This window comes from Melospiza melodia, chromosome 16 (genome assembly GCF_035770615.1).
Source record: "Melospiza melodia melodia isolate bMelMel2 chromosome 16, bMelMel2.pri, whole genome shotgun sequence".
Lineage (NCBI taxonomy): Eukaryota > Metazoa > Chordata > Aves > Passeriformes > Passerellidae > Melospiza > Melospiza melodia.
The window spans coordinates 19,077,681-19,100,904 of NC_086209.1; the positions used below are offsets into that span (position 1 = coordinate 19,077,681).

At 40.7% G+C, this 23,224-nt stretch overlaps 1 protein-coding gene and 1 long non-coding RNA gene across 5 annotated transcripts in view; one reads left to right on the plus strand and one right to left on the minus strand.

Annotated features, from left to right (window-relative positions):
* The window catches only part of DIAPH2 (diaphanous related formin 2), a 166,994-nt gene extending 149,352 nt beyond the window's left edge, over positions 1-17,642 (plus strand). For all 4 annotated transcript variants that reach the window (XM_063170841.1, XM_063170842.1, XM_063170843.1 and 1 more), the window contains one exon: positions 13,159-17,642. In XM_063170841.1, coding sequence (XP_063026911.1) covers positions 13,159-13,223 — 65 coding nt within the window. In that variant the 3' untranslated portion in view covers positions 13,224-17,642. The remainder of the gene's footprint in view (positions 1-13,158) is intronic.
* Positions 4,874-10,864, minus strand: LOC134425843 (uncharacterized). Its single transcript, XR_010029779.1, has 2 exons — positions 10,762-10,864; positions 4,874-7,282 (listed from the first exon to the last, which is right to left on the minus strand). It is a non-coding gene; the product is annotated as an uncharacterized LOC134425843 (long non-coding RNA).
* Positions 17,643-23,224: the final 5,582 nt, after the last annotated feature.

The following is a 23,224-nucleotide window of genomic DNA, read 5'->3' on the forward strand; positions in this document are numbered from 1 at the left end:
AGGAACATCCAGGGAAAAGTGGAAATTGTGGCAGTGCTCAAAAATCTTCCTGAGGAAGAATTAATACCTCGTGTAATCATGTATTTTCAGAAAATGTAGAATGTGCTGGGGCCATATTGCTCTGTATAATTACCCTAAACCTGACTTCTCTGTTTGAAAAATGCCTTGGGGAAAGTGTTGAAATGGCTCAATATTACATTTCATTGCTTTTTGGGGGAAGAAAGTTTTGGTTCTTCATTTAGTCAGTCTATCAGAACTTCAATTAATACTAATTTTATTGAGTTTTGAGAACATTTTTAGACCTTTATCTTTCTACTCATATTTCAGATGGCAGAGATGTTTTACATGCTCTGAGAATGAGTTTAAAATGCTAAAATTTAATAAATGTAGTAGTGTCTCAAGTGTTGTCTTTAAACTGTAGACCCATGATTGTTTTCAGCTGCTAATCCAAGTCCAGGGACCCAAATGTGACCAGAAATAGAGTGGGATCCATTTTCACTGAGTTATTGCAAAGCTTCTGAATTTCCAGACATTACCTATGCCAAAGGAAAATAAGAAATGCTGGACATCAGCTCTTTATCATTTCCAGTTAAACTTTGCCTGTCAAAAAGCATGAATTGGTGTTCCTCTGAAATACACATTTATGTGCATATATATAAACTTAATTTAAATTACCCAGAGTGTTTTGTGTAACTTTTGGAGGGCCCCTCCTGTGCCCAGGCTTGTCCATGTGGGTGAGAGTGCAGCAGAAAAAGGATGATATTTTAAACAGGGGAGGCTCACAGACCTTCCAGCCTGATGCAGGTTTTTTGAAGGCTCCCTGCTGGACTTTTCCTGCTCAAACTCTTGCATCATTCCCTATTTTAAGGATCTGCCATGCCCTGAAGGTGTTGTGACATTTTCTAATCCTTCCTGCTGGACTTTGCAGATATTGAGGCTCTCTCATGCTGGGCTGGACTTGAAGTGCACGAGGCTTGGGTTTAAATAAGAACTCAAACCCAATAAATCAAATTGCAGTTTGCACTTCGACTCTTTTTCTGGCATTCCAAGAGTATTTAACTGTTTTCTTATAAAAAAATTAAAAGGCATCTGAAAATACTTTGCATAGTTAAGAGTATTTATCTTCCTTGGATTTTTCCCTTCTGGAGTGAGATATCATTTCCAGCCCTCTGCAAGCATGCTGTTCTATGAAATAGTTATTTGCCTTAAACTGAGTCAGTAGAACTCTTGGAATATAAGTAGCCAGATTTGCATAGTTTATGGGGAAAAAAAATCTCTGTAACAAACTTTGTAGTAAACCTTTTGAAAATATTTCATCTACAGTTTGCTTTGCTGCTGCTGCTGAGTAGGAAATTCCAAAATCACAGCTGTGAATTTCATAGAATTAAAACCACCCCATATTTTAAAAAGTCCCCATCCTCACAGCAAAGTCCCTGGAGATGGCTTTCTGTATCCAAAGCCTGAAAAATTGCAAGTTGTTAAGCTGAAATACAAGCTCTCTTTTATTTACTATTTCAGCTTTTTGCTATTTTTTATTGGAATATTAGGTTGGAAAATTGGAGGAGTTTGCTCATCTTTTTTTAGGATTTTTTCCAGTCATGATAAACAGCTGATGAAGCATTTAAGAGCATCAAAAATGCCTTTTTAATTTTTTTTTTCCTGTAAGTTTTTGTAATTGTTTCCTTGAGTATCCAGCGCAAAAAGAAATACTTGGTCAGCAGCAGGAGTTATCATCAAAGTGCAGCCAAGCCTCAGCCCTGTTTTACAGAAAACCCTGTGTGAAACAGCTCTTTAAAGGGGATACAAACAAAAAAGGTAACGAGTCCTTTGATCAGACGTTTAATTCAGCGAAATGGGCTTTGCTGGTGCACAATGGATGAAAAGCAATCAGAGCCCTGGGCTGGGAGCTCTGAGAAAGCTCAGGGAAGGGGCGCTGGATAAAATAAAGGCCAGAGAGTCACAGAGAGGTGTGAACTGTTAATGCTCTGCCTTTGTTACTGCTGAAGATGAAACCAGTCCGAGCGTGAAAAAATATTCCCTGGGATGGAATAGAAGGGGCTTGTAGTGAAAAGTGTTTATATACAGCAAAACATCGTTCTAAAGGACATTACCAGCTTTGGGCAAAAAACAGCTGATGGATTAATGTGATTTTTGTGGCACTAAGGATGTACTTTCCTAATCATTTTATCCAGCAGCAAAATTTGTGCGAGTTCCTACTCTCTCCCAGCCCAGAGAGAAACTCCTGACTGTTTTCTGTTTCCTTTCACCCAAATTCAGAATTTCTTCATCTGTGTGGTAAAACTACTTTTGGAGTGGCGCTCTGAACAAGATCTCTAAATGGGAACAGAACTGGAAAGAGAAATAATGATTATTTTGTGGCACAAATCATTCTTTTTCCAGTCTCAGGGCATTGAAGAGGTGGTGGGGGATCCTGAACCTCCTCCATGTGAGAGTGAGGAAGCTCAGCCAGCAATGCTCACCCTGGTTAGCCAGGCAGGCTCCCTGTGCTCAGGGCATGCTGGAGGCAGGGATTGTCCCCAGATTGCTCATTTCTGTGTCCTCTCACAGCAGGGACCTGTTCTGAGCCCGTTCTGCTGCCCCAGACACAGCCAAGCCCCCCTTGCCCCATCCTTAGTCCAGCCTGAAGAACAATTTAAATCCCAAATTCCTCCTGGGTACCTCTGTGGGAGGGGTTGCTGCTGCCTCCCCTGCGTGTCAATGAGAATGTCAATATATTTATATTCACTCTTTCCATCCCCACCTGTTGTGGGAGCTGAAGGAGAGGCTTGGTTCAGTCCTTCTGCATCTGGAGAGAAAAACCTGAGTGGATTTGGAGCAGCACATGAAATAACCCTCCTCAGGTACACGTGTTGATCAATAGAAACACTTTTTGAGCTATTCAGGGACGCCTTGCTGCCCTGTCCCAGCATTAACTGCTTCTATATTTTTATTCTTTATATGAACAGAAAGGGTCAAATTCTGCTTTAGGTGAGCACGGGGCTCTCACTCTGAATCATAATGGAGTTGTCCGTGCTCAGCCAAGAAAGAAATTAGACTCCTAAGTTCTTAAAAGTTATTATATTTTACCTCAGAGCCTGCCATGTATAGTCTAAATTACTTTCTTGTATGAATTATTTTAATAAGCAACAGTTTCACATTCCCATAAGCTGCACATGCAAATAATAGAGATTAAAAGTGACTTTCAGGATGGGGTTATTCTCAGCTGGGGATGCAGGGGGGTGTCAGGTGGGGGTGAGATCATCCTGCCAGGCTGGAACAGGAGCTTTTCTTTCCTGCCCCGTGCCAAAATGCAGATGGGCACAGAAAGCCATGGCCTGTGCCAGCCAGCCATACAGCAGTGATGGAGTTTTAAGTTTTCTCATAGCATATTCAGTTCCATTTAAATATTGCAAAATGCTGAATTGTAAATGTTAACCTAGCCATGAATAAAAAATGCTGATATTTTATTTAATAAAAAAAAATAATTATGGGTATTCTGCCTTTATTGTATTATTTAAAATATTTCGTTTTACTTGTAGCCTACAAGTTCTTGCAGAGTGGGTTTTATATATATATATATATATATATTTATATATAGAGAGAGAATATTTTTCTGATGCATAAAAAGTAGAGAAGACTGACTTTTGCAGGCTACAGGGAATATTGCCATTGTCTGGGTATGGAGAAAAATCAGTTTACATTTACCAGTAGGAAATACCTCTTTTCAGGCCCAGGATGGACCCTGAGTCATGAGTTCTCACACTTTTGTAAGTTCTGGTCCATTTCCATATTGGGGTTCATTGTCCAATTCCAGCTCCAGGTTGTGCAGTCCCGCCCTCTCAGGTTGCTCTCCTCAATTTACCATTTTTTTTGTACTTTTTGGGCTGAAGCTGCAGTGCTGTCCTTGGTTCTGGGCTGGAAAAGGATTGCTGTGTGTGCCTGAGCTGTGAGGAGAGCTGCTGGGACTTTGGATGAGTCCAGAGTTACACACCAAGGCAGTGCAGAGGCTGGGAAACAGGGAAGGTAAAACTGAAGGCAAACCTGCCCTTGGTGCCTTGCAGTGGCTGCCTGGAGCAGAGGCCAGACAAGGTCAGAAGAACAAAGTAATAATTTTTAATTACTCAATTAATTAATTCTTTTAAAGAAAGCAATTTTAAGTAATTATTTCTTTCAAATGAAGTAAGTTTAAGTAATTATTTCTTTTAAAGAAATGCATTTATTTCTTTAGGGACAGTTTCAGTGGGATGAGTGATGCAGGGAGCCCTGGGGTGTCAGTCTGACTCCTTTAAGGACAGTTTCAGTGGGATGAGGGATGGGAACTCTGACATTCCCGTGCATTTCACATCCAGAACCTGTCCCTGTCTCTATTCCTTCTCCTGCTTTGTGACCCCCCAGCCCCCTCACCTCCAGAGCAAGTACAAACTGTAGGGGTGGAGGCGTTCACAGGGGAGCTGGGAATGGGACATTTTAAATTTCACTATTGATGAAGAGAGCAGGGGATTAGCACCAGACGGATCTGTTTGAAATGGGGATACATGGGTTTTACAGTGTCGCAGGCTTTTCTTTGGCAGGGAAATTGTAGGGACAATTAAAACAGGGAAACACAGCTTTCACATAGCAAACCTGCCCTCTGTGACACAAGGAGGTTTTTGAGTAAAGGCTCTGCTTTTACTTTTGGACAACTGCTAAAAGTGTGTGTGTGGTCATGAAAGAAGGATCATAATCTCTGTGTTTTGAGATTTGGATTCTTTCAGCACTTGAAGCAGACAGTTAATTTACTCTGTGGAACATGTTTTACCCTTCTGATTCATCAGCTAAATGTTTTCACTATGCAGGAGAGGTCACAAATGAGAAGTTCAAGGGAAAAAATATCTGAATAAATGTATTTTTATTGCCAAGGATCTCTCTCTCTCTTTTTTTTTGTTACTGTTACTTAGTCCTGACCTTGCTGGATGTGACACATTCGATTCTCACTCGTCTTATTCTTTTCTTGGAGTTGTTTTCTGAAGTACTTTCATTTGTCTCATTTGGCTTCAAACAAATCCCACATTCATGTCCTAAATGTTTCACTAGTCAGAATAATTAAGTAGATCAGGTCTGGGAGCACTGGAAGGAAAATAATAGGGTCACTGAAGCATTCAGGCTCTAATGGGAGCCTGAGTTCATTCAGATATCAAATCCAATAATTGCTTTACACCTGTACTCACACTCCCAGGGAGCGAGGTCACATCAGTGGTTTCGTGCTCCCAGGACTGGTTCAGGGAATATCAGTTCTGGATTTAAAACACTAACTTGTTTTGACTTTTTTCAACTTTGTTCTTGTTTTTATGTACCAGTTGTAGCTCGGCTGATTACTCATCTTTATGCACAGGGAAATCTTTTCACGTGACAGTCTCTTATTAAAAGTAGAATGTGATTAATGTATTGCAAAGCAGATTTAATAGCAATCAGAAAAGTGAGAAGACTATCATCTGAGTTTCACTGCTATCAAACAATTTATTAGCCAATTTAAATGCACTGTATACAATTTACCAGTATTCAAAGGCTGAAAGTGAGTCTGCAGGTGATTATGTGTACAGCACAGCAGAAGGATTCTAGGGATATTCACAACCATGATTGCTCCTTGAAAAAGGCAATTTCAGAAGAATGAGGTAAAAATCACTATTACTTTGTGAGATTTTATGGGAAATGAAGCAATAATTATAAGTCCTCAGTCTGACTAAATTCTGTGATAAATCTCCATGAATGCCAGCAGTACAGGCTGTCACAAAAATTCGAGAAAATTTTATCACAATCAAGAATAAAAAAAAATACTGCTTTGGAAAATGACAGCTATTCATAGCAGGTTTCAGTAAATTTCAGCCTCAAATGCTGGTCACAGTGCTGCTTGTTATTGGAGGGGATTTGAACTGATGCAATCGTTCCTCTTCATCTTCTTTTTATTTTCTCACCTTTATAAGTTTACCTCTCAGCTGAGAATTCCAACTGAAAAAGAAATGGAAAATGGCTGTAGATGTGCCTGCATTGTGCTGACACGAAGGCCTATTTTTCTCTGTAATTTTAAAGGCCAATTACCCTTGGAGGAAAGGAGAAAAATAGATTGATTTGTCTTGTAACCCCTGAGGCAGGCATGTGTTGTCTCCTGCTAAGGCTTTTCCAGTGCAACTCTTGTGGAAGAGCTTTCACTGCACATCCCAAGTGGTGCTATTAACAAAGAAAGCAAAGGCAAATTAAAATATTAAACAGATCATTTAAAGGTTTAAGGAATCTTATCTTACTGGGCCAGTTCTTTCTTTGTTTTTCGGGTGGTTTGGAAATCTTAAGCCCAGAGTAAGCAATAGTGAAATTTCCTTTAAACTGATTACTTGAAAATAGGGTTTACAAATCCATTTGTCATCCTACAAATACTGAACTTCAGCTCTAAATAGGGTAAGTATTTATTCCTTTATTGGAATTACGATACAGATGGGCAATATCCTCACTCTGGGCTGCAGCAGTGTGACATTCATTGTGCTGCCACGCTGGATTGGCCGTGGTCACAGCTGGGTTGAGCTGAGCTGGTAAATGTCATCACACATGCCATTTAGCATTAAAACTTCCCACATTATTCCCTTTTCAAGCATTTTTGTGTCTAACGCACGGGACACAAATAAATGGGTTTTCTACTGATGTTCTGCATTTTCCTTGGCCTCAAAGGCTGCAATTAGCAGTGCCCAGCAAGCTGGGTCTGAGTGGCAGCGCAGAGATTAGACGTGGCTTTGTTCCCTTTTAATCTGAGTAAAACTCTTTTGTGGCAGGGCTTAAATTCTTTAACTCTCTGCATTTTAGACCTGCTTGTGTGCCACAGCGCTGCTGGGTATTAAACAAATTTATTTAGCAAGTTAAAGAGGATCCAAGCAGGCACATATCTTCTCCATGAGAAACTGCTCACACAGAATAATCTGGAAACCTTCAAATGAAGGTGCTGTGTGTTACCTAAATGGCTTCAGAGCTTTGAAGGCAGTGTTTCTGCGCAGAACACGACACTCCTGACTCCTGCAGATAACTCAGGACATGTGTTTCTGCTTTTTTCCTCAGGAGGAACCATTCAGCCTTCACAAACTCCCTTTTAAGTGCTGCAGCTCTCCTTGGTGCTTTTTCTTCCTCCTTATTTCTTCTTGAACCTTTTCTTCCCCTTCAATGCCTCGCAGATCAATGGATTTGTAAATATCCCAGTAGCACATTGTTAACAAATGATGTCTTCGTAATTAATGTGTTCAGCTGTGCTATCTTGATTTGGGAGCTTTAAAAGAAAAAAAAAAAAAAAAAAAAAACAACAACATAAAAAGCAAACACCAAAAACATTTTGCTTTCTTTTTGGCCTAAGGGTAAGTTTCTGTTTCTCGATCATAACATTTATAAACCCAGGTTATCACTCAGCTTTCACATGAAAGTCTTGACCTACACCAAAATAAACCAGGATTTATAGAATTTGACCTTACAGCTCCAGGGTTTGTTTGAAACCTCGATGTTTTCTTTGAAACTGATGCTAAAATAACCTTTTTAGCTGGCATTTAACTTTGATTGTCAAGAATTTGAGGTTCTGTTTAGCAAAAAAAACCCCAAAAAGCTGAGAACAGGGATGTTGGATCACTTGGTCTGTTCTCATTTTTGGTTACAGAAATATCAAATCCCAGTGAATGTCAGATGCCCTGGTGGGATGTTATAAAGAGCCAAGGTCAGATTTTGCCAGGCGTGTTTAGGTTGAAATCAGAGTGGTTTAAATACTTAATGATTAACAGAAAACACATTAACTGTACAGTGTCCCTTAACCCAGCCAGAAAAGTGTTTTATTTGCTTGTTTCATCTGCTGGCAATAAGGATCTTTTGAAAAGAGCTATTTCAGCCCCTTTTCTGCAGTGTTATTTCGGCTCTATTTCTCCCATAACTGATTTTTACCTTATTGCTATTTTTTTTTTTTTTTCTCTATGGGCCATACATTCTGAAAGATCAATTTGAAATCAAATCTCACAGAGATGGACCGAATCTTAACAGAATTGAGGTTAGGAGAGCCATTTTCTCTCAGAAAGGGTTTTGCTCCAGACAGCAACAGCAGTTTTGATGCTCTTAATTTCCTTTCCTGGCCTTTTTCTCAGTTGGGATCTGCAATAATGTCAGAGGGACGGGCCAGGCAGCGCCACAGGCAGTGTTGAGCTGCTAAAGAGGAGCTGGGTGGGGATGGAGCTCCCTGCTGCTTTACTCTGAGTCAGTTCTGCTCCTGCCTGAGGTTCTATCCATTCCATTTTCCAAAAAAAAAAAAAATGTTCCAAAAAAATTGTACCTTTCATTGTGTGATGCAGAAGGTGATGGAGGTGACTGCAGTCCATGAAGGAAAATAAGAATAATAAAATAAAAACAACAGCAATAAAATAAAACCTCGACAATAATAATAATAATAATAATAATAATAATAATAATAATAATAATAATAATAATAATAATAATAATAATAATAATAATAATAATAATTTTTATTATTATTAGTAGTAGTAGTAGTAGTATTATTATTATTTTTACTTGGGTTGTTCCTTCAAGCAGTTGGTAATGTGCTGGTACAGTAAATGATGAGTTGGTTTCAGTTTTCCCTGTGCTTGGGTAGCTCCAGGAGAAAACTGGAGGCTGCCCAGGCTCAAGTGAATTGGATTTCACCTAATTTGTCATAATTTTAATCAGTGGCACTGGAAAATATTTGGTTGTCCTGATCAGAAAGGAGTGATACTTGTAAAACGAAATTCAGGTTTTCACCTTTTCCTATGGAGCAAATGCCAGTTTTTACAGATGAGGTGTTTGATCCTTGGAATCCATCTGTTGTGACACTTTATCCATTTTAAACCTACTAAAATGAGTCCTTTCCTCATTTTCTCATCATTCCCCACCTGTAGGAAATTGTGCTGCTGTTTTCCCTGTTTCACTGCTGCAGTGCCTGGGACTGCAGGAGTATTTTCCCTTTGGTTGCTCATGAAAACAAGATGTGTTTCAGTAGGATTTCCTAGTGAACATGATTTTACATGAATGAAGAAATAAATGTTTGATGTAAAGGCTTTCATTGATTCCCAAAGGCACGGGCCATACAAATTCCCTTACAGCACGCAGTTCTGTCTCTTTTGCATAGTCAAAACTATTTCAAAAAGATGGAATTTTAAATATTTTATTAACTGCTGAGAGTTCTACCTTCTTGCTGTGATCATTTTCAAGGCAAGTCAAACCAGGACCTCGTTTCTCTGAGCATGGAACAGTTTTTATTATTATTATTATTATTGTCAGCTGTGGAAAGGTCAATTCTGCCACCTTGGGGAGGTGATTTAGGAGGGGAAAGAGGAGTCAAACGAGGTTCCAAGCCCAGGGTAGCAGTTTGTAACTCATTTATAATTTTAATCTCAGGGCTGAGAGATAATGATAGAAGGAATTTTTTCCCTTGTTGCAGAATGATGCAAATTCCAATCAGGTGCCTTTGAGGTATGGTTTTATAGACTCTGTCTTTCCATTATCAGATATCTCAGTGTCATGACCAGTCCATTGGACTGCACAACATCTCTATTAATACTAGCATTGATTGCTCATAAAAAATAGGGTTTGTAATTAGGAGTGCATAAAGTTACTACCTGGAAGAGTGGATAAGGGGAAAATGAAATGAAAAAGTCACTTAATCTTAGCACTGCAGTTGTGCAAAGTACCATTTATTTTTCTCCTCGTATAACCGAGTTCTGTGTTGATAACAAGCTGCTGGGTTAATAAATCTGTGGCAGCTATTGAGACTTCTCTTTTAATAACAGAGCTAATGAAGGAGCATTAAGGAAAGGAAAAATAGATTTTGCAGGGTTTATTCCCGTCTTGGTGCTATGCTGAGTGCAAGAAGACTTGAGCAAGGAATTGTTTTTATAACAAAGTCCATTTGTTTTTTGCAGGGTCACCATTGCATTCCAGGGTTGTGTGTACTAAAAAGGAGCTGCTGATTTGATTCCTCAGCATTTAATTTTATATTGCCTTCATTTTCATTTGATCCAGCCAGCTAAAGGATGGGGATTATTTTGTGATATAAAAATCTGCTTTGTTTCCCATTTTAATCCTTCACTGTTCTACCTTTCACTGCTCCAAGATCCTTTCAGCAGATTGAGAGGCTGCTTTGAAGGTCGTGTGCTCACTTCTGGGACAGATTGTAATGTCTGTAATGGGAGCAGAGTGGGTGTGCCCTGCTTTTAGAAGAAATGGACTTCTAAGATTAAAGTGAGAAATCCAATTCTCTCCCTGTGGGGTTACCAGAAGGCCTGGCTGGCACCCACAGAACCCATGATGATGGTTTCTAGTCATGTTTGCATGTTTTCAAAGTTACCTGAGCCCTGGGCAATGATTTCTTATTTCATTTCAACCACTTTTAACTTACTCTTATTTTCCCTCTCCATCCCCCCTTACAAAAGGAAAGAGTTTTACCATTTATTGATGTTACAGTTGATTTTATGCCAGAATAATCAGTCATGTTTATGAGCCAGACTTGCTTTGTGCTGTATTCAATACGGTCTGTTACATTAAAGAGGTAAATACAGATGTCGGAGATAACTGAATGTGCATATTGAAAGTGATAGAAATTTAATGATTTTTCAAAATTCTTGCTCAAGTAACTGGAATGCCAGCCCAACCCAGTTTCACGAGGCATCAGGATATGAAACCATAAGAAAGCCTTTGTTTTAACTTAACACATAATGTATTAAGAAAATATTTTATTACCTGAAGAAGGAAATTATAATTTTTGACTATTTTGTTTTGTGGCTTTGTGTTTGCCTGAAGTCCCAGCCCAGCTTTACAATTGCATGATGAAGGGAGAAAATCTAAAAAAAAAAAAAAAATAAATAAAAATCAAGAGTTCTAATACTCCCTCAATCTGTTTTTAACCTGTGGAGTTGAGGCTGATGTTTGGGGCCACTGAGAGCAGTATCAGTGCAGCAGCACATCGGAGCTGATGACTTCCCTTCCTCTGTGCTTTAATTGCCAGCTCTTAGTGACACTGCAACCAGCACAGAGATTTATGCCCATGCAAAACAGATTGACTTAGGGTAATTTGAATACTTTATGCATGGCTAGGTTCATTAGGAAAAGGAGGCAAGGCAGAACTATAAAAAGAACTAATAATCTTGCTAAAGGAGCCGTTAATTCCCCACAGCCGCAGACGCGAGCAGGGAAGGGGAGGCTGATTCTGCAGCCTCTGTTCCCTGTCCAGGAGTAGATCACAGAGATGACTTCTTTGTCTCCTTTAATTGCCTGCCCGTGCCTGGCTCTGCTGCCTTGAGCAGGGCCTGGGCTTGGAGGGGGCTCTGGGGTCACCTTGGCCACCCTGTGCCCAGCCTGGCTCCAGGGGAACGGGTGGAACAGCTGAGGATGGAGCTGCAGCCCGTGTGGGGCAGTGCCCAGTGCCCTTCAGGGCCAACAGGGGTGTCCTGATGGCCAGTGCCCTGTCAAGATTGTCCTGCTGGTCAGTGCCCTGTCAGGATTGTCCTGATGGTCAGTGCCCTGTCAGGGGTGTCCTGATGGTCAGTGCCCTTCAGGAGGAATGTCCTGCTGGTCACTTGTGCCCTGTCAGGAGTGTCCTGCTGGTCCCTTGTGTCCTGTCAGGAGATTCCTGCTGGTCAGTGCCCTGTCAGGAGATTCCTGATGGTCAGTGCCCTGTCAGGAGATTCCTGATGGTCACTTGTGCCCTGTCAGGAGTGTCCTGATGGTCAGTGCCCTGTCAGGAGTGTCCTGCTGGTCACTTGTGCCCTGTCAGGAGTGTCCTGATGGTCAGTGCCCTGTCAGGAATGTCCTGATGGTCAGTGCCCTGTCAGGAGATTCCTGATGGTCAGTGCCCTGTCAGGAATGTCCTCCTGGTCACTTGTGCCCTGTCAGGATGCATTGTGAGCTGCTGCTCTCCCATTTTGGGCAGACCCAACAATGCCTCTCCAGGCTGGGCACCAAGGACACCTCACTGCCTCAGGCCCTGAGATGGGAACAAGAGTGAGTTGGGGACAGCAAATTTGGGGTAAATTATGTCATTACCTGAAGCTGTAATTGGAACATTAACCCCCAATATGCAAATGCCCCAAACTTATCAAAGTGTGAAACCTGTGACCCATCGTCCATTTTGGGTGGGCTTTGTCTGCCCTAAATGTACCTGAAGGCCCCCCTTCAATAAATAGAACTGCTTTTTATTCCCTTAATTCTGTGTTTAGGTAGCCCCAAAAGGCATCAACCTCTTAATGATATTCTCTGTAAAAGTCCCAGCCCCTCTGTTGGGACGTCCTGGTGCTGCAGCAATGTAGGGACAGGAATGGTGCAGAGCATCACCTGGATGGGACAGGGGGGAAAAGGTCAAAGGGAAGCTGCCACCAAAAACAAAAGAAGAAAAAAAAAAGAAAAAATGTTTATGGCAGGAACATCATTGTCACAAAGAAAGATGGGAACCTGCAGAACACTGAGTGGGGGTTAATCTCCTGCCCCTCTGTGTGTGTGTGTGTGTACTCATGACTTTAAAATTTTATTGTAAAGGCATTTAGGAGCGTGGCTGGTACTTGGTGATTTTTTTCCTGTGATAGAGACATATTTATTATTCATTTGCAATAATTACTGGGTAATATTTTATACTGAAAGTTGTTCACGTTGCACAATCAGGAAATGCTTAGGAAGTGGCTGATTTAACTTTTCTATTTTTAACTCTGTACCAAATTACAGTGAGAGGTGTTTGGGCTTTTGGGCTTGGAGCATCTAGCAGGTTTTCACTGGTCAGTGCGTTCTCATGAAACTTGAAATGTATTTTTCCAGAGAGTCTCTGCATAAATTATTTATAAAATTTGAAGGATTTTTACCCAGAATTGTATTTATTATGTGCTGTTTCCAAGGGGACCGTGTTTCAGGATTCTCCCAATGCTTTTATCACCCAGCTTCTCTGATCAAGAAAGTAATTTATTGCTGATTGCAGAACTCTTGAACTCAGTCTGGCAGCTGCAGTGTGAAACTTCTCTGATCCAGTCTCCTACTTACTTATTTACATATCATTCAGAATGATTTTCAGGGCTGTTTGAAAACCTCTTGACATTGCATTATCCATGTTTCAAATCTTGTGGTGATTTGTTTTTTTCTCTCTTTTTGTTGCAGATAACAAACGAGTGACTTTGGAAAGGTCTCGTTCTCGACACAACGGAGCAATTGCAGCTGTATGATTCTTCTGATGCCAAAGAATTAATGAATTGTTTTATTTACAATGAAATGGATGTGCTTTGGGAAGAGTTTATCATCCAAATTGGCAATGATCATAAAGGAGTACTGGTATTGATTAAATGAGATGGTGTAAGAATATGTAATTTTAAAGCAGTTGCTAAAAAAATCCACATACTGTATCTTATTACCCCAACTACCAAGATCTGTAAACAGTGTTAAACAGTAGGGTATATATCTTATTTTCTTATGTTCTTTCTTTTTTTCACCCTTTTTGTTTAAGCTGGCAACTCACATGAAAGGAGTTGGGGATTTCTAGGTTATGTTTTATATGGGTAAGAAAATACACTTCTGTTGAAAGAGTACAGCTGTGGATTCCATTTGCAGTTCTGATTTGAACATGAAAGGAAAAATAATAAAATTGTATGTTAATAAATTCAGAGATGAGCTGGTCTACATTATCAGAATCTTTTTTGTAACCATAAAAAAGCAACACATAGCCCCAGTCAGGTTGCTGAAAACCTTATCTCAGTGTAAAGCCTGGTGGATTCAGCTGCCAGTGGGATACACCACATATCTACACCTCTGATATGATGAGGTGTAGTTACTTATCACTGCTAAAAAGAAAAAAAAAATTAAATCAAACAGAGCATAGGATTTTTCCAAAATTGTATCAAGGGCAGAATATGTTTTTAACTGTATCTAAGGAGGGATTTTTCTAATTGTGCACTTATATATTCTTTATAAAGCTGTTTGGGGGAAAGTGTGACTGTCCTATTTTGATGATGCTAAAACGCCTGTGTGTAGGTTTTTAGAGACAAGCTACACCATGAAGTTTTTCAGAACTGCCTCTGAGTTTTTCCTCTGTTTCTCAGGTAAAACACCTCGGGGGTCTCCACTGGTGGATTTTAGTGCTGGGGGTTCAGCAGCTGCCAACACATTTCCTAGCTGGAGCACTGCCCAGCAGTGAGCAAGGCTGATTTTTGGGAAGCTCCTCCCGTTCCCCTGCGTGCCCAGGCCCTGGCGCTGCAGCTCCTCAGGGAGCAGCTGCCTCTGTTTGTCCTGGCACAAATCCTGGGGAAATCAGATCCTCCCTCCCTGTCCCCATCCTGGAGGGGACGGAGGGTTTGGAGTGGAATTCCAGTGGAACTACTGCAAAAGTTGCCGAGCTGTGATGTTTGTAAAGGATCAGGATGCTCTGCAGCGGCTGGCACTTGTTCTCAGATTATTAATGCTTATCACTGATTGATGAAATTTTATTGTGGATGCTTTTATTGCCTGGGGTTATGGGGCACTTGGGGTTTTTTAGTGTCTGTGAAGGCTGTCTGGAAGGTGAGGTGTCAGTGGTTGCTGTGCACAAACTCCTTGCACTGGAGGGACTTTGCTCCTTTGCACTACTGCTTGAGCCAAGCATCTTTGTACAGTAGGTTCTTTTTGCTTCTCTGCTGAGATCCTCTCAAAACTATTGGACAAGTTTGGGATAAATTCCCACAATCACAAACTGCGTTGTTGTAAGAAAAGATACAGCTCCTTTTCAATCTAGTATTGAATTGTAATTTTTATTTTTTTTTTTTCAAAGACTACAAGGGGTTTGCCCATAGGTCTGAACATAGGAATACCACTGAAGCCTAGTGAAATGCTTGCTGTCAACTAAATACTCTCCCTAAACTGTTTGGGGGCTTTAGGAACAAACTGAAGAGTTGTATGGTACTTCAGGAAAAAAAAAAAAAAAAAGAGAAAAAAAGAGCATGCAACAGGATTTTGTCTCCTTGTTTATCAGTAAGAGCTAAAAATGAATTAAAGAATTCCATCCTGTTTCGTGCAAGGTCAACACCAGCCTTGTATTGAAGCCCTGCTTCTTGAAATGGAACTATTAAATTTACACTTATAAAAATGTGCTTAATGTACAAAGCCAGTTTAAAGGATTAGGTTCATAATGTCTATAAAAATCAATAGTGTCTTAGAATTCAGACTTTGAAATTAGCATTTTGCTGGGATTTACAAGTATTGGTATAATCTTTCTATGTGAAAACTCAAAAGCTCTCCACAGAATCTTTATACGATAGCAGTAGTTATTAGTGCACAAGTTTCTCATTTCCATGGGTTATAATTTTTTTTTGAAAGCTCTGTGAAAGCTGGCTACAGATTTTCAAGAACCAAATCTTAGGAAAAAAAGGCAAATCCAAAATAACAACATCATCTGATGCTTCTATTTTACTACTATTTTTTTCATATTTGAAACATTTATATAATTTAATGGACATATCTGTTAGAACGAAAGTGTCTTTCAAAGGAAAACTAGTTTAGAAGATAATTTATGTAAATATAGGGTGCTCGTATTTATGAAGTCTAAAATATTTTCTGAAATTGATGCTGGTCACTTTGTCTTTTGATAGTTTTTCAGTCTATATTAAATTGCAGATATTTTTAATGTTTTTATTATTGATCTAATTTTCAGAGGTGTCACATGTTTATCTAGAAGTGTAGAAGAGTAGCACCTTTTTCAGAAATGCACTTGCCTTATTTTCTAATTTTAAAAAAAATGAAATATATCAGTTAAATTATATTTGTATTCAAAGTAATCCCAGAAAGAAAATCACTGGAGGGTTCATCCATAAATTTCTTGCTAATTATGTTTCACTCTCTGTCCTCTGAGACATGACGTTAACAATATACCAGCACATCTGTTTGCATTCACATTTTACCAGTTACAAGTTCTGAGCGAGTTTGGTTTGGTTTTTTTTTTTAACGATGTTACACTGTTTACATTTCTTAGTTTATTTAAGAGGAAGATGATTTTACCTTTGCGATGAATCGAACCCAAGCTCTGAATGGAATGGAAAGTTTCAGTGCCGTACAAAAGTTCCCCATCTGTGTGAGCTCAGAGCTGGGCAGGCACTGGGCTCCTCCTGCTCCAGTTTTGTGCAGTTTGCTGAGAGAAAAGTGCAACTGCCCTGTCCTGTGTGCTTGTGTGGGATCCACAGGGATCCATCCAGCACACACCCGTGATAAATCTGATTTTTTTGCTGAAACCAGAGCAGGAGCAGTGCTCAGAGGGCGCGGGCAAACAGGAGCCTTGTCCCTTGTTCTGGTTTCAGCTGGCTCTGGTCAATATGAGCAGTGTGATCTGAAATGATCTGTTCTTCTTGAGAATTGAGATACAAGAGCGTTCCCACAGTTCCCTTCTGTAATATGCAAATAATCATGAATATCTGTATATTTTTGCATTTTTGTGTGTGGTATATGTACTACCTCAGACAAATGCTGTAAAAAACCGTAATATTTTCGTGGTTTCTATCCAAGCCACAATTCATTAGCAACCTACTTTAAATTCATCCCGCAACACACCAAACTCTGAGAATCTGGCTGAGTTTTAGGTTTGGCTCTGGAAACCCTCCTTTAGCTTTTGTTAAGGAAACTTTGCAGCCTTCAGCTTTCACATCCCTCAGGCAAGCCCTGCTTTGATGGGTGGCTCCGGCCCCTCCTACCCTGAGAATGATCTAGCTGGTGAATATTTCAAACAGGTGATAGTTCTGTGGGAGCAAACTTCCCTGTGTGTGTAAATTGCTTTTTTTTTCCATTCAGCAAAGGCTTGGCTGAGTTCTACTTTGCTGTTTGCCTTCCAAGTGCTGCAAGGTCGGGCAGGACGAGCGCTGAGCGGCGTCCAGCCCGCCTCTGATGTGCCATACTGTATTTGCAAGTTTAAACTCATTTTTGAGACGAGTCTCGTGAGGAACCTCTTCCCCCCGCGGTGCCTCCGCACCCGCCCGCGCATGCACACGAAATGTAAATAAAAAATAACTTAAAAAAAGGAAAAAAATAAATGAATTAATCCAAGCAGATGCAGCCAAACGCCTCAGCTGCAGGTGTCCCCAGGTGTCCCAGTGCTGCTTTTGTGCTGCAGGCAGGGAGTGGTGTGAGCACCCACTGGTGTCACGGGGAGAGGAAGGGAGAAGGATTTGTCCTTGGAGCGCTTTTAGCACTGTTTGAGGTGATACATATGCCACAGAATGTGAACAGTAACCTATCACACTTCAGTCAATCTGCTACCATGCACCATTTGATTTCCCTTTTGGAAGTCATAGGACTCCCGATGCCAAAAAAAAAAAAAAAAAAATCAAAAAAAAAATCAAAAAAAAAAGAAATATAAAAAGGTGACAAAACTCATGCATTTCTATTTTTTAAACAGCTCTGTGTTTGTATGTAATGTTTAAAATAGGAATTTGATGAAATCACAGCCTGGCCATTGTTAATCCATGTATTCTGAAAACTGTAATAAAGATATACATACCATGATTCTGGTAGATGCACAATGTTTTACTTGATTACCATGATTATTTCCTGTTGAGTACCATCACCTCAAAGCCTGGGTTTGCTGTATGAAATTGTCATGCTGAAATTACATTCCATTTTAGTTTACTGTGGTTTTGTGGATTTCTGTCTTTTTTTTCTCTGAGGTGTCAATTCTATTTGACTTGAATTTGGAGAACCAGGTGCCTTTCCCAATGAAGGAGGATTTTAAAAACCAAATAACCCAAAAAAAGTATATAATTAAAAAAACCCCAATTAAATCACAGTGATACCATTTAATTTTTACAAAAATAACAATAAAAGGGAATCAATGAACAAATCCCATGGGTCCATATTTATTTTAAGAGGCTGGATTTCAGTATAGAATTTCTAAGCAGACAAATAGTCAGACAGATATTGCTGATGTTTTCCAAATTATTTAATTCATTCCCAGAATGGCCTTATCAGAACAGAAACCTGACAGACTCTTCCCTTCAAAACTGTTAATGATGTCACCAGAACGGACTGAACTGCACTACCGTATAGAGAGATTGGAATTTTACTCAAAATTCTAATTGGATATAACCCTAATGAATATGAGCAGCCATGTTGATCCGACTCTCCTTAAGTAACTTTTTATATGTGGAAAAGATGTGCCCAGGGATGGTCAAAGGCACCATAAATATGTATGTGTGTGTATATATATATATAAAAAATCCCCCCAAACCATCTGCAAATGCCCACATAAATATTACATTTTATATAAGCTTTGATTCTTGACGCACTACTAATTGTGGGGGTTTTTTGGATAATGCTAATGTCGATGTATGGGTTTATTAAAATTGTCATTGCTTTCTTTAGCACCCTGTGCATGCTGATAGAGCACTTGTTAGTTATGACATTAATGTTTTCTCATAATTGCCTGTAAGCAACTGATTCCCTGCCTTTAAATACTCATTATGTGAAACTTAAAAGTACAATTCCTTGTGGAATCAGGTGGTGAAAAATTATTTCATAAATTCTTTTTCACAAAGCTGGGCACGGGTTCTGTTTGGGAGAAAACATTTCCAGGTATGTCCAAGTCCCTGTGAATTTCCCCTGGCACGATGGGAGTGTCTTTTGAACCATCCCCATTATATTTGCACATCAGACAGTGAGCAATCTGCAGTCATTCACAACAGAATAACTTGATTATTACTTTATTGTGATGGCAGTCCTGCTCCATGGGGTATTTAAAGCACACACTGGTGGAAAAGAGCTCTCTCAGGTGAGCAGAGTGGGAGACAAGCATCTGACTCCTGAATGGTGAGGGACCAACAGAGGCAGGAAAGGGATGGTGATAATCCCCTGGCAGTCTGAGCTCCCAGTCCTGCTGGCAAAAATATCCCAAGGAACTTCCTGATTTACACACTGGGAAATGCTGGAAAGCAGCACTTGGAATAGCACACAGTGCCAGAGAGGACAGAAAGGACTGCCAGGTGGAACTGAATAGCTAATTTTTAATAATCTGGACTCAGAAGAAGCTGCTTTGCCCCTGCCATAGTTCTGCATTTATTGCCTGACTTGCATACCTGCTGGAGTGAGGGGCTCAGTGCTCTTTGCACTTGGAGTTTTCCAGAATGTGATAGCCATAAACTGGAGCAGACACAATTCACAGGAGGGGACAAGAGCATAACTCTAAATAATTCAGCAGAAACTATTTCAGGTGCTTCTGGGGGCTTTTTGCATCTGCCATTGTATTTTCTTCCTAAATAATTTCATTTTGGTAATCTGACTTGTACAGCAGAGGCCATTTAAAGAAGCAATAATCACAGGTGGTAGAATCCCTTTTACACAAAGGAACAATTTAAAAAGGACAAACTTCATTTCTCTGGGTTTCAGTGGGCTCTACCAGGGAAGTGCTGCCTTTGCCATTCATTTGTGTTTGCCTTGAGCTCACCATGTGTTCTGCCCTGTAAAATCTGAATATTCCTGATTCCTGGATTTGGCAAAGGACTGACACAGCAGATAAAAGGTCTCTTGATCTGTTCCCCTGTGTGGCCCAGCTGTGATTCAGGCTTGCAGCCATTTATCTGTGAGCACACAGGCTCCAGTCTGGGGGTCAGGCTTAGCACTGGGAGGCAGAATTTAAAACACAACATTTAAAACACAACATTTAAAACACATGCAAAGTAGAGAGAGCCTGGAGGGCAACAAAAATGCATCTGTTGGACACCAGCTCTGATGTCTTGGCCTGGTTGGACTGCTGGAAAATTTTGGCCTTTCAATAAAGCCTATTTATGCATATTATTAACATATCAGATAGAAAAGTTATGCCAGTTTAATTGTAGGTACTGCAAACTGCTGGGATTATTCAGCACTCAGGCTTTTGCTGTTGCTCACTAATTTCCCCATTTTTGGCTTTCAGCTGAAGCCTGAGTGATGAACCCTTGCAGTCAGGAGAGGTGCATTGATCAGGGAGGTGGGAACTGAGATGAGCAGGGGAAGCCTTTAATGCAAATTCTCCTGTACAGCAAAACTATATTTCTGCATGGAGTTCCTTGTATAATCAAGGAAGCAAATTATATAAAACAGATCTTTGATCATGAAGATGTTTTCCATGCACAGTGTGCTGCTTTTCCCACATTAATACCCTGTTTGCTCCTAATGAAGGCAGAGTCTGCAATTTTTGTTACAATCCAGCGCCAACACAGTCATCATTTTCTTTCATTTTGATTTTCATCAGATTCCTTTCATGGGGGATCAGTTGCAGGTGCCTGAGCCTGGAAAGGAGCAGGTGTGAAAGATCAGGCACAATCTGATGGCTGATTTAAACCAGGAGGGTTCTGTTGAACCTCAGGTTTTTCCCACCTGTGAAGCCAATTCTCCGTTCGCTGTGTGCTTTGTCTCAGTTGGTTTGTGTCTCTCCACACCATTCCAGGGGCTGAAGATTGGAGTTCCCAGTGGACATCTGCATTTTCCAGCTGGAGAAGCAAGGAATGCCCAACAGAACAGGTGGGAGAATTTTCTAAAGATGTGCAAGACTTCATGGGGAAGCCCTTTCTGTCCATCTGGGTGGGGAAAACTCTGTGGTAAATTCTTCCCAGGCAAAACCCTGAGGATTTCCCTGAGGGCAGAGGGTTCAGAGGATTCCACAACACAAAACTCAGCAAACTGAAGCAGGGAGAGCAGATCCTCCCAGTTTTCCTGGCAGTCGCTTCGCTCCTTCAGGCAGGATTCACCCAAGCAAGTCCTGTGGGCCAGGATGGGCTGTTAGAACATCCTGCACTTGTCTCTGCCCCTTGGAAAATGGGTCTAGCTGAGCTACCCACCTGAGCAAGGCTGGATTCTCACTCTGCACCTCCATGGGCTCTTCTGCCATGTGATTTTCTGTTCCCCACTCTCCAGAATGACCTGGCGAGTGCGAGCTGGACAAACAGCTTCATGGCCATCTCTTGAGGAGGCAGCACTGACCAGGGGATGGGCTGGCAGAAATGTCACTGGTTTGTGGATGCACATGCTGGGGAATGGAATATGGAGCCCTGAGTGAGGATTTTTCCCTAGTGCAGGGTGAATGTGCTGGGGGAAGAGGGGACCTGTGCTGCTGTGGCAGGGAGCAGCGACCAGCACTGCGTCCCTGTTACTCTGGGTTTTGAAGATTTTCTAAGCTTTGTAATGTGATATTCTTGTAGTGAGCTTTCTCACACACTTTCTGTAAATAACTCGTTGTTTGGCATTCCTTTATGGAGGAAGAGAAAGTTGATGGGCTGTTGGTTTGGCCAGTGTCATTGGAGAGGTGGCACTGTCACCCTCCAATCCACTGCCACTTTTGGAAATCTATAAGTGTTGAAGTCAGAAAATAAACTTCCCTTTTCCTTCACCTTGAGAAGAGCAGTGTGAGCTTGTGTCCTACAGTGCCACATCCCTCCCTGCAAGGCTGAGGGAGGCAGAGGTTTGTGTTTTGCTTGTCCTGGCTAAATGTGAATACATCAATCTGTGCCCACCCAGCAGCCTGTGATGGCAATAACTGTTTTGGCCCAGATTCATTCTAACAGTGGTGGAATTAAAACCCAATCTGTTGATGGTTGGTTTCCTCTCCCCCAGAGGAGAAAACCTCCTGAGATGAGGGAATGGATCTCATTCTGCAGGTGGCAGAGTGAAATTTATCTAAATCCACCATCTCCGGGCCCAGCCTTCCTGCAAGACAGCAGCACCAACCCCCAGCACGGGCTGATTAAAAACTTTCCATATTGCTGCTAGCTGGATGCAATTTAGAATATGAGCTGCTACACCGAGATGCTGAGAACTGTAAACAGCATTTGCATTTTGTTATGAATGTTTTGCATAACTTTAAGGATGTTTTCTTTATCCCCAAGTGGGGCTGGTTTGAGCCCATAATGTGCTGTGAAGTTTCAGGAACAGGAAAATTTGTTGAGCTCAAACAGGCCAGTATCACAGCAGACGTAAGAGTGTTCAAGCAAGGAGTGTTTTGCATCCAAAATGTGTATATATTTGCATTTTTGATGCAAAAACCACTTCATCGGCACTGCAAATGGAGCCCATAACTGAGGCAGTGCAGAATTCTATGAAATTGAAAAGTTGTGTGTAATTTCTGAAAAACAAAGCCTATTTTGTACAGCTCTAACTATAGCTAATATTTAAACCAATTTAGTCATCAGTGAACTAATATGGCAGGAGCACTCTGAGCTTCTTTAGCACTGTAAGTTTCTCATGTGCCTAGCTCTGTGCAGTTGCTTTTTTTAAACATTTTTTAATTAAACTTTATCCTATTTAATTGCTAGGACAAGAAAAAAAGTGCAGAAAGATTGGGATCTGAATTTTAAACATCCTCATTTCAGGTGTGTTGGTTTTAGTTCTCAGTTTTAAGGGGAATCTCAGCACAGGATTCCTCTGGAAAGCCAAAGTTGAATTTTTTCATGCCAGTCACAGTTGAGGTGCCTGTTCTGGAGCTGGCTTTGGGATTGCACTCTGTGATCACTGCCCCAAACTCATTAAGAATTCCTGAACTTTATTCCCAAAATCCTGACTTTTGAAAGCACTGTTTTATCCAGAATGAGTTCTGTTTTCTGGCGTTTGGGAGTCACTCTGCCTCTGAGTTGGGTCCTACCTGGAAAAGGGAATGGCCTCCATCCCAAATCAGCTTCTAATCCAGTTAATTGTCACTGTCAGCTGTTAATTCTCATGCACTAATAAGGTATAATATCACAAACCCTGAATTTCAATATAGGATCAGAGGAAACATGTAACTTTAAGTCAGCAGTGTGGTTGGTCTTTTTTCTCTTTTTTGTATTGACATTATTAAATTAAAAGGAGACCCTTCCTTCACAGAATAATAGAGAGCTACTAATTCCTCCTAAAAGCAGAATTTCTCGTGTCAAAGGCTTAGACATTTTGTAAACACTGTAACTGTGTTAATTCATTTTGAATTCTGGGCTGTGATTGCAGCATTTCTAGACAACGTTGTTAGCCTGAGCAGGGAATCTCAGTCAGATGTCAGGATCTTGTCTGTGAGGTATTTCCTCTCCTAAGTGCGGTGCAGAATGTCACTGTCATTCCAATGAGTGCAGCTGATTGGTGTTAAATTTGTTTTGTCTGACACACTGCAATATTTTGCTTCAAGCCAGACATTTTGTGCAGCACACAGAAACCCCACATAACAACAACAGACATTAGGGCTGGTGGCAGACAGGACCTCTAAGAATTGTCAAAGAAATCA